A 9,590-nucleotide genomic window follows, 5' to 3' on the forward strand; every position below is an offset into this window, starting at 1 on the left:
AATATTAAAAATCAGATCCAATACCATATTTGCATGTGCAGGGATACTGGAGTGATGGAGGTAGATATGTTTAGGGGTAAGGGGAATAGGCAACAGGATATAAGATTAACAGCGTAGCAGCAGCTTGCATGTGAGTGGGTGTGTAGGCCAGTATAAAATGTATGTGCATATGACGTGTGAGTGAGCAAATGGAGCGTGTGTTTGTGTTGGAGTGACGATGTCTGTGAGTGTATATATTGAAATAAAAATGCACTACTCACCCAGAGGATGGCAGTAAACCTCTAAATAGTATGCTGCTGTGGCTGGATATTGGAGCAGGTCCCAGATCTTCCCTCTTTCTTGTACAGTGTGTATTCCATTTTGGGAATCAGGAAAGCCTGGTTTAGTTTATTTTCCTTTCAAACTGTAAACAGAGTCAAAATGTTTGCTTTGACTGTTTGTTGCTTTGTCTCAGCTGTGCATACTACATATTGTTTCAGATGAGTTTGTCATGAGCTTTTGTTTTCATTGACTACACTAAACCTTGTGTTTTCCTTTTTATTGATGCAGTAGTAGCTAAGATGTGGAGAAGTCTGTCTGTAATAAAGCGACGCTCTGCCTTCTTAACAACACTATCAACAGGGCAGGTCCTACAGGCCCTAGTTTTGTCGCACCTTGACTACTGTTCAGTCGTGTGGCCAGGTTCCACAAAAAAGGACTTAGGAAAATTGTCATTGGCTCAGAACAGGGCAGCATGGATGGCCCTTGGATGTACACAGAGAGCTAATATTAATAATATGAATGTCAATCTCTCCTGGCTGAAAGTGGAGGAGAGATTGACTTCATCACTACTTTTATTTATGAGAGGTATTGACATGTTGAATGCATCGAGCTGTCTGTCTAAACTACTGGCACACAGCTCGGACACCCATTCATACCCCACAAGACATGCCACAAGAGGTCTCTTCACAGTCCCCAAGTCCAGAACAGATTATGGGAGGCACACAGTTCTACATAGAGCCACGAATACGTGGAACTCTATTCTACATCAAGTAACTGATGCAAGCAGTAAAATTAGATTTAAAAAACAGATAAAAAAACACCTTATGGAACAGCGGGGACTGTGAAGCAACACAAACATTGGCACAGACACATGCATACACAAACACAATAACATACGCACTATACGTACACATGGATTTAGTACTGTAGATATGTGGTAGTAGTGGAGTAGGGGCCTGAGGGCACAGAGTGTGTTGTGAAATCTGTGAATGTATTGTAATGTTTTAAAATTGTATAAACTGCTTTAATTTTGCTGGACCCTGGGCAGAGTAGCTGCTGCTTTGGCAGGAACTAATGGGGATCCATAATAAATACAAATACAAATACAGCCCGTACAAACATGTGATTGGGAATGTTGATTGAGCCCAACAAAAAGTCCACCGCAAACAGGAAAAAACGATTCAAGCTTTGTTCTCCCTCAGTGCCCATGTTAAAACCTGTCGGATCAGAGAGAGACATCGTGACAGTGTAATACCGCATACTGTTGACATTTGATTTGTTTCCAGTACCTCCTCCAATGAGATCCATACATTTGCAGATTGCCTCAGTAAAGAGGAAATGAAAGTTAAAGTTGAATATCCACTCTCTCCGCCCACTCTCTTCTCCCACAGTTATAACCTGGGACACAGCATTATATGGATTTATAGGACAGAAGAACCTCCAGAGGCTGTGAGCTTGTAAGTGCATTATTCTTACTATTTAGATCCTTGTGTGATTGTGATTGTGTGTGTGTGTGTGTGTGTGTGTGTGTGTGTGTGTGTGTGTGTGTGTGTGTCAGGATTTATTAGCCACCTGACCTCGAGGTGACATCTCAGGGTTTCTATCTCAGAATGACCTTTTAGAGTTTGTGTTTTATGGCACTGAGGCTGTGGAGAGAGGAAACTGCATAAACTTGAAAATATTTTGGTGTACTGTGGGACTAGGGCTGACACAATTACCGTATAACCAAAGACATACAGTATGAAGATAAGCAGAAATTGTTTTTCCAATAGAAATCCCTGACCACGCTTGTAGGTGATGTCATGGCAACGTTGGCTAGCTAAGCTCATGCGCAGAAACACATCATCGGGTCTAACATCGTCACCCGCCGAACTGCGCATGTGCATGACGTCAAATTAAAGGCACTCCTTCAATATAAAGTTGTTTTTTAAGAAAATGAAAATGTGTCAGTTTGTCACTTTCATTACCTGGCCTCCACAATCACCCGACCTCAACTCAATTGAGATGGTTTGGGATGAGTTGGACCATAGAGTGAAGTAAAAGCAGCCAACAAGAGCTCAACATATGTGGGAACTCCTTCAAAACTTTTGGAAAAGCATTCCAGGTGAAGCTGGTTGAGAGAATGCCCATTGTGCAAAGCTGTCATCAAGGCAAAGGGTGGCTACTTTGACGAATCTAAAATCTAAAATATATTTTGATTTGTTTAACACTTTTTTGGTTACTACATGATTCCATGTGTTATTTCATAGTTTTGATGTCTTCACTATTATTCTACAATGTAGAAAATAGTACAAATAAATAAAAACCTTTGAATGAGTAGGTATGTACTAACTTTTGACTGGTACTGTATATATATTCCACTTTGACATTACAGAGTATTTAGTTTTACAATTAAATCAATTTTAATCCCACTTTGTAACACAATAAAATGTGAAGAAATCCAAGGGGTATGAATACTTTTGCAAGGCACTGTACATATACTCTTTAAGTTATTCATGTGTTGTGGTCTTTTTTCTTTGTGCTTTAAAACAGATACACTCACTGGCAAAATGCTTCTGTTGTTTCTGTCTCTGGTTTTGGGAACTCCACAAGGACAAGGTCAATTTCAAACTGCAAACTTAGGTGAAATTATGTTTGTTATGGTATTACTGTAATATTACAATATAATACAACATTGTTATATATGATAATGAACATGTGAATGTCCACTTTTATCATTGTATATATATGAGCATATTTATCATACTGATATCATCCATTGATATCCTTTTAGTCATTGATATCCTTGCATGTTCATTCATTGATATCCTTTGTGTTTTCCAGGGGTTAAAGTAACGTGTGACAATGCATTGGTTCCAAAAGACCAGCAAGTGACACTGTGCTGTACAGTGGATTACACTGCCATACAAACTCCCAACCATGGGATGGAGGGGACTTCAAATGACACAACATGTGTTACTAAGTGGTGTGCATGGAAGCGTTCAAATGATGTACTATTTAATTGTGTAAACAACAGTCACATGAAAGAAATGGAAGCACCGCTACGACACTACTGTTATAAGAAAGAAAATGTTACAAAAGCTGATGAGGGTAATTACACTTTTTCCATTGGCACAGACTGTGGGGTTGATTCAGGGACAGCAAGCGTTTTCATTGTTGCAGTTACTGGTGAGTACAATGCTAAAGTACAAAGCACTACATCAATTACTCCTGTGTCAATTCACTGTCCGGTAAAATATGCTATGCTTTACCGGACAGTGACCAGTCTATATTGGCTAGGGTTAAATGGGCACTGAGTTTTTCCCGATCATGTGATATGACCAGGAAAAGCTTTAGTAATTATTATTATTAAATGTGATAATACAATATTCCTATATAAATTCAATATAGGGCTTTGTACTGTGACGTTTGTGAGTATTCAGTGTGTTCACAGCAAACGTATCTTTATTTTCTCAGCGAAAAGTGTTGACAACAGGAGAGACCAACAATTAAGGTTATTCCTGGTTGTTATCATCATCGTCATCGCTGTTCCGGGCGTTCTATTGTTTCTCAAAACTTCTCGTTCTGGCAGAGGATTGATGGAACGACTCAAGAGTTCTATGACCCAGAGCAACAACAACACTGATGAGAGCCCTGAAGGTTCAAGAGAGGCCGTTACCCTGGTGTCTGCGTAACATTCAGCGTGAGCCAGTTGGCTTGTTGGTTCTTTCGAAATGAACTCAATGTTGACCTCTGCTATGTTGCTGTATGTCAGATGCATTCTACACCAATAAAACACTACTCACTTTTGCACCTAAATTAGTTTTGCACCAACATTTGTGGAATCAGTTAGTGAAATCACTAATAATTGTCTTTCACATAAAAAAAGGGTGCTATCTAGAACCTAACAGAGTTCCCTCGGCATCCCCATAGGAGAACCCTTTAAATAACTCTGGTTCCAGGTAGAACCCTTTTCATAACCCTTACTAAGCTTGTTTATAAAGGGAGTTGGTTTTGGTCTATATATACACATTGATGTGTTGTAATATTCTGTAATATTCTGCTCATCTCACAAGCATTGTTTTCATAACTACTAAACTAAGCTTGTTTTTAATTTTAGCCTAAACTGATGTAATATTCTGGGATTCATGTTTTTTTTTATGAATATAAAATGTTATTGATTTGTGTACAAATAAACTTTTGGAAATAACCAGTCTTCATAATGTTATTTCTCTCATATAGAGCTTGTTGTCTTGTACCGAATTATTATCACCAACAATAATGTACATTTCAGTTATCACAGCACATACAGAGTATCCGTCAGCAGAAAACAACCACAACACTTCCTGTGAACAAGTCAACAGAGGAAACTCTTCTCTATCCATTTATTCAGTTGTTCTTCACCAGTCAGTTGTGAGTGTTTTGCGTGTGTGGAAGAGTGTGTGGAGTTCTCTGATAAATGCAGCTGGTACCTAGGTGGCAGGATGGATGTTCTGTTGTGGAGATGTGTGCTGGGACTCCTCTGCACACCTGCAGTGCTCACCTGGACAGGTAAGTGAGTTTTTAGTTGACCCTAAATGGACAATAAACCTTCAGACAAAAAACAAGGAGGACCAAGGGGGCATTCTTGTCTTCATAATAACAATATGTCTAAAACCTGGGCCCCTGTCTATCTATCTCTCTCCCTGCAAGTTTCCCAGAGCCCCAGTGCCGTATCTCTGATGAAGGTCAACTCCTCGGCCGAGATCCTCTGCTCCACATCGCTACCCGACCCCACAGGCCTCTACCTCAGGGGTCAATTCCACAACAACAGAGATGTGCTGTACTTGTCGATAGCTGACAGAGCAGTCGGTAGGATCACAATCCACAATGGGTTCAGAGGTCGGGTCACAGTGGTGTCAGACCAGGACCAGGAGGTCAAGCGGTACTGTGAGTTCACACTTAGGCTGTCCCAGCTTGGGGTGGAGGACACAGACAGTTACTACTGCAGCTGGAGGTACTACGATACCCAAAGGAAAGTGCTGGTACAGCGGCACAGTAATGGCACCATCATCATTGTCAGAGGTACAAATATTGTTTTATTTATTTAAGAAGAAGAAGAAGAAGAAATGTTATTCATCAGGGTTAGGGTGAATTCCATTTTTCATTCAGATTGTCTTTCTCTTCCTGGATTAACAAAGAATTGGTATCCAATCATTATTCTAGAACTGTCTGTTCCACACTTTTTTATGATACGGTGTGAAAATATCGATCTCTGCAATTTCAACGACATACCACAACTGATGTAAGTGGTTTTAATGTGGCTAGTACTAGCTATGATCATGATTAGTGCACAAGATGTTAGGTATTGTGTTCCAATATGTGCAATATGGACTCACCATATTCCTTTGAATTTCTTTTGAATGAGTTTTCCCTGAGCAGTTGACCAGGCCAGGAAAAACTCAGGGTCAGACTCAAAGGGCTATAATGAAGGCCCAGAGTTTTTCAAGAAGACATGAAGCTGAACCACTTCTTCAAATTCCCTCTCCCCTCCATACAGAGAGCGATCCAGAGAAGGGCTGTGGTGGCGGTCAGGCCATCATGGAACTCATCTTGATTGTGCTGAGTTGTACGGCCTTCATCGTCATCTTCTTCCTCTTCATTGGAGCTCTGATGTGGCGATGCACACGGGTAAGCCAGTGTTTCCCTTATTTGCCACTGCAAAAACATTGAAATAGTAATTATAATAATTTCCGGAATGGTAAAACGTTTTCAGTGTAACATTAAACATATTGGAGCAATATATTTTTTAAATAAGATTATCTTTGAGAACTAACAATCACCATTCTCAGGGAGAATCTGAAATTCCAAAAATGTCATGGGCTGGGTCCCCCAATGATTTTGTTGTAATGTTTCAGTCATTTCAGATAGCATAAGAACAAGGCATAGGCCAAGGCTAAATGTGTATAATTGCAGGAAATTATCTTTAAAACTGAAGATTCTCTCAGGCCCATGACAAAATGTGTAGAATTGCAGGAAATTAGCTTCAAAACAGCAACATTTTGACTCTGCAGCCAAGAGAAGGGCCTATAAAACCGTGCCTTTGGCCATGCCCACGCCCACTAACCCCCCCATTCTGGATGAAGTCTAAGATGAGTGTAAATATGAATTTAAACATCTCTATGTTTTCCTACAGACCAAAAAGCACTACACACCAGCCAGGGACAATAGAAGACACCACCATCACCACCACCAGCATGTGTGTCCACAGCACAGGCCTACTGCTGACCCACAGTTCATCTACTCCAACCGCTCTCCAGGCCATGTCGACTTTAAAGGGATACTGTAACATTGAAGGGAATGGAAGAAGTTAGTCTGCAATTGCGGTAATAATTTACCTGTAGAGTGTCTACGTAGTTAGGCCCTACTGTCTGTTCTCACTAATGGAATGTTCTTTAAATACTATTTTTGGCTAGATTTCAGATATATTTTCAGATGTCTGTCTGAGCAATCCATTATTTGTGTTTATTTGCCAAGTTGGTAGTTGTGCATTTCTGTTCAATGCATCTTACAGAAACATCCGTGCAATTAAATAGTGTGAAATTCTGTGCATTTGTAGGCTACTGTTCTCATGAGCTCTTTCTCACGAAATGTCTGTTTTTCTCTTCTTTTGTGTCTCCACTTCCGATTGTTATGGAAATTGTCTATGTTAACAGAAAGACTCATTCTATGTGACTCAGTGATACGTACGGCAACGTACCATACCACATCCTGCAGTTTGATGTCTGACATGCTTTCCGATCAGATATGGGCTGCCTAATGTGTGAACAGGTCAATTGTTTTGTTTTTTTGCACATCCCGCAGATTTAAAAGAGTTTTGACAATGTTGGCTAATCTGTTTGATTATCCTGGTCTTCATCTGACATGTCCTAATGTGACCAAGCTGAATATAAATTCCATACAGGTCAGAGATATAAAATAGGCATGTGTCAGTCAAGTCAACACACGCCCATTTAAAGAGATATTGCTGCGTTACTTTGTATTTATGGATTCCCTGGTCTCACTAACAGACAGTGGCGAGCCCCACCTGTTTAGTTGATTTATATATATATATATATTTTTGGGGTTGCCTGTGTTGCATGTTATTTTGGCATTAATACGTGTCACAAATCAGTTTGCAAACAATGTAAAAAAATAAAGCTGCATACAAACATGGTCTCTTTTTGCTTTCTTGAGTAAGGCAGCTTCAAAATGCAGGTGTTTCAGCCTAGCTCAGTGATTTCTGTGGTGGTGGGACAGCCAGCGGAAAATACGGATCGTAGGGGTTGGTAATGTTCTCTAGTTGCACCGTGATTGGCTCAGTGTTCTGTCACTCATGGGGACACTACATCTCTGCAAAATCTAAGGAGAGCTCAAAAATTCAAGCCCCTTGGGTGCTGCCATACCAAGCAGGCTCAAGGTCATTGGCCACAGATAGAATGATGTCAAATCACATTATATCTACCATATCGTTGATTGTCGTCAATCTACTGGCAAATTATTTTCAATCCTTGTCATATGAAGAGAAATTAAAGATAAAACGTATCGGTGCTCATCGGCCATAAACATTACACAACAAGTTGGAAATCGCAAATTCAACAATGAGTGGTTTGGAAAGAATCAGTGGCTAACTGCAAGCTTCGCAAAGCAATCACTAGCCTGCTATTCAGTGGAGTGGTTGTGTGGTCCAAGTCTGGGTTTAAGGGTCTCTTTTCCAAGCTTAAAAGGATAAACATTCACTCGTAACACACCATGGGCCAGAAAAGGTTGAATACATTGGCCATGCTGTCAATCCAGCATGACTTCTGCCGCGTTCAAAACAACTGGGAACTCTGAAAAAAAAATCTCAGACGAGGAAAATACTTTTTGAACAGTCATCCAACTCAGAATTCCAAGTCGGAAACTTGGGCCTCTTTCTAGACCTCCAACCTGAAGATCACTAACGTCATGAATGAACATCGTTTTTTTTGTTGAGTTCCCAGTTGTCTTGAAAGCACCATAAATCCTGAGAATGCCAGACTTTGATGACAAAATTTGCCCACAAGAAGGACCGCCGTGCCACCTTCCTGTTCAAATGAGCACAGCACAACAAGGTGAGTCCAAAAATTTATTGTATGCTGCTGCATAAATGATGTAATATGTCAGGGAGATATTTATACTGTAGCTAAGAAAGTAATACTAAGTGTATGTTGGTAGTAAGCTCTTAGTAGCCCATGTGCCTCACCCTAATAATCTGGTCCCTTTCCCTCTCATAACTTAGCCTACTTTTCTGACTTTGTGGTGCACATGTAGCCTATAGCCTGTTTTAGACAAATGTCATCATTGAATATTGTAAGAGCTTTCTTTGTCTGCTTATATGCCCCCTTTATTTATCCTACGGTTCTGACTTGGTGTACAGGGACAAAACTGTAAGAATGGACCATGTTCTGAATTCTGTTGCTGTACATTTGAAAAATGCTGAACAAATTCATATTGACTTTGTCCGTCTTAGCTCGCTCATTAATATCTTAATCAGAATTACGGATTGCCTTTTATCTGCTCATCGTTCCCTTATGCCATAGTTTGTACATTTCAATTGTCAGTAGAAACCACATTTGTTTAAGCAAGTCAGCCATATCAGCTATGTTTTTTTTAGAAAGGCAGTAAATTATGCTGAATGAACTGTTTCGCTGCAAGACAAGGCTCCGCTGATAGCCAGCAGTGGTAAGGATTCACTCCATGGTGCTGAAAAGAAAGCTCTGATATTGGGACATCCTTATGTAGGCCCTAACAGTTTGTGGGCACCGTTTGTCACCCTTATAGTGCAATTAATGTATTGTTTAGTGTTGGGTTGTGTAGTGGCTTTGCTGGCATGCATCTAAAAAAATATTGTTTTGTTTGCCCCACCAAGATTTACATGCTAACATTGCCACTGCTAACAGATATTGTAGAGTTTATGACAATTTGGCACTCTACAGGGGAATTTCATGAGGCAATATCTAGGGCTCGTCAATGTCTAATCTTAGAATACATTATGGTGTCTGAAAGAGAGGACATAGTAATTCATTTAAACTGTGTTTTACACAGAGTCTTCACAATAAAATATGGTGCAGAAGCTATTGAATTTATTTGATGTAGAAACCCAACAGAAAACACAGTGACATTCATTCAAGGGCGCCAGAAATTCAAAAGCAAGGTCTTGTTATGCAACTGTGTGTGTGTGTACCCTGGGGAGACAAATCCTGATAAATTCAAGACATTGAGCCACAATTACCTTGGGTTTAGAGATTACTATCTCTATAATGCCATTTTGTCAAGGTGCAGTTAGTTTTTACCCGGAACTATGTATGCAG

General features: G+C 40.1%; 1 protein-coding gene and 1 long non-coding RNA gene across 2 annotated transcripts; both read left to right on the plus strand.

Annotated features, from left to right (window-relative positions):
- The first annotated feature begins 1,568 nt into the window (after positions 1–1,568).
- On the plus strand, positions 1,569–4,455 carry LOC106589235 (uncharacterized). The gene is made up of 4 exons (XR_001324804.2): positions 1,569–1,718; positions 2,794–2,883; positions 3,085–3,429; positions 3,718–4,455. It is a non-coding gene; the product is annotated as an uncharacterized lncRNA (long non-coding RNA).
- Positions 4,456–4,523: 68 nt separating this feature from the next.
- Positions 4,524–7,434, plus strand: LOC106589236 (uncharacterized). The gene is made up of 4 exons (XM_014178959.2): positions 4,524–4,791; positions 4,933–5,304; positions 5,780–5,910; positions 6,416–7,434. The coding sequence occupies exons 1-4, from the start codon at positions 4,725–4,727 to the stop codon at positions 6,566–6,568; spliced, it is 723 nt and encodes a 240-aa protein (XP_014034434.1). The 5' UTR covers positions 4,524–4,724; the 3' UTR covers positions 6,569–7,434.
- The last annotated feature ends 2,156 nt before the right edge of the window (positions 7,435–9,590 follow it).

The sequence above is a fragment of the Salmo salar genome, chromosome ssa28 (assembly GCF_905237065.1).
Source record: "Salmo salar chromosome ssa28, Ssal_v3.1, whole genome shotgun sequence".
NCBI lineage: Eukaryota > Metazoa > Chordata > Actinopteri > Salmoniformes > Salmonidae > Salmo > Salmo salar.

Excerpts from the sequence above, each read along its gene's own strand:
- LOC106589236 (XM_014178959.2), top strand. The coding sequence starts at position 4,725 with ATGGATGTTCTGTTGTGGAGATGTGTGCTGGGACTCCTCTGCACACCT. Across the intron at positions 4,792-4,932 it reads TGCAGTGCTCACCTGGACAG|TTTCCCAGAGCCCCAGTGCC; the intron begins GTAAGTGAGTTT and ends TCTCCCTGCAAG. Across the intron at positions 5,305-5,779 it reads CACCATCATCATTGTCAGAG|AGAGCGATCCAGAGAAGGGC; the intron begins GTACAAATATTG and ends CCCTCCATACAG.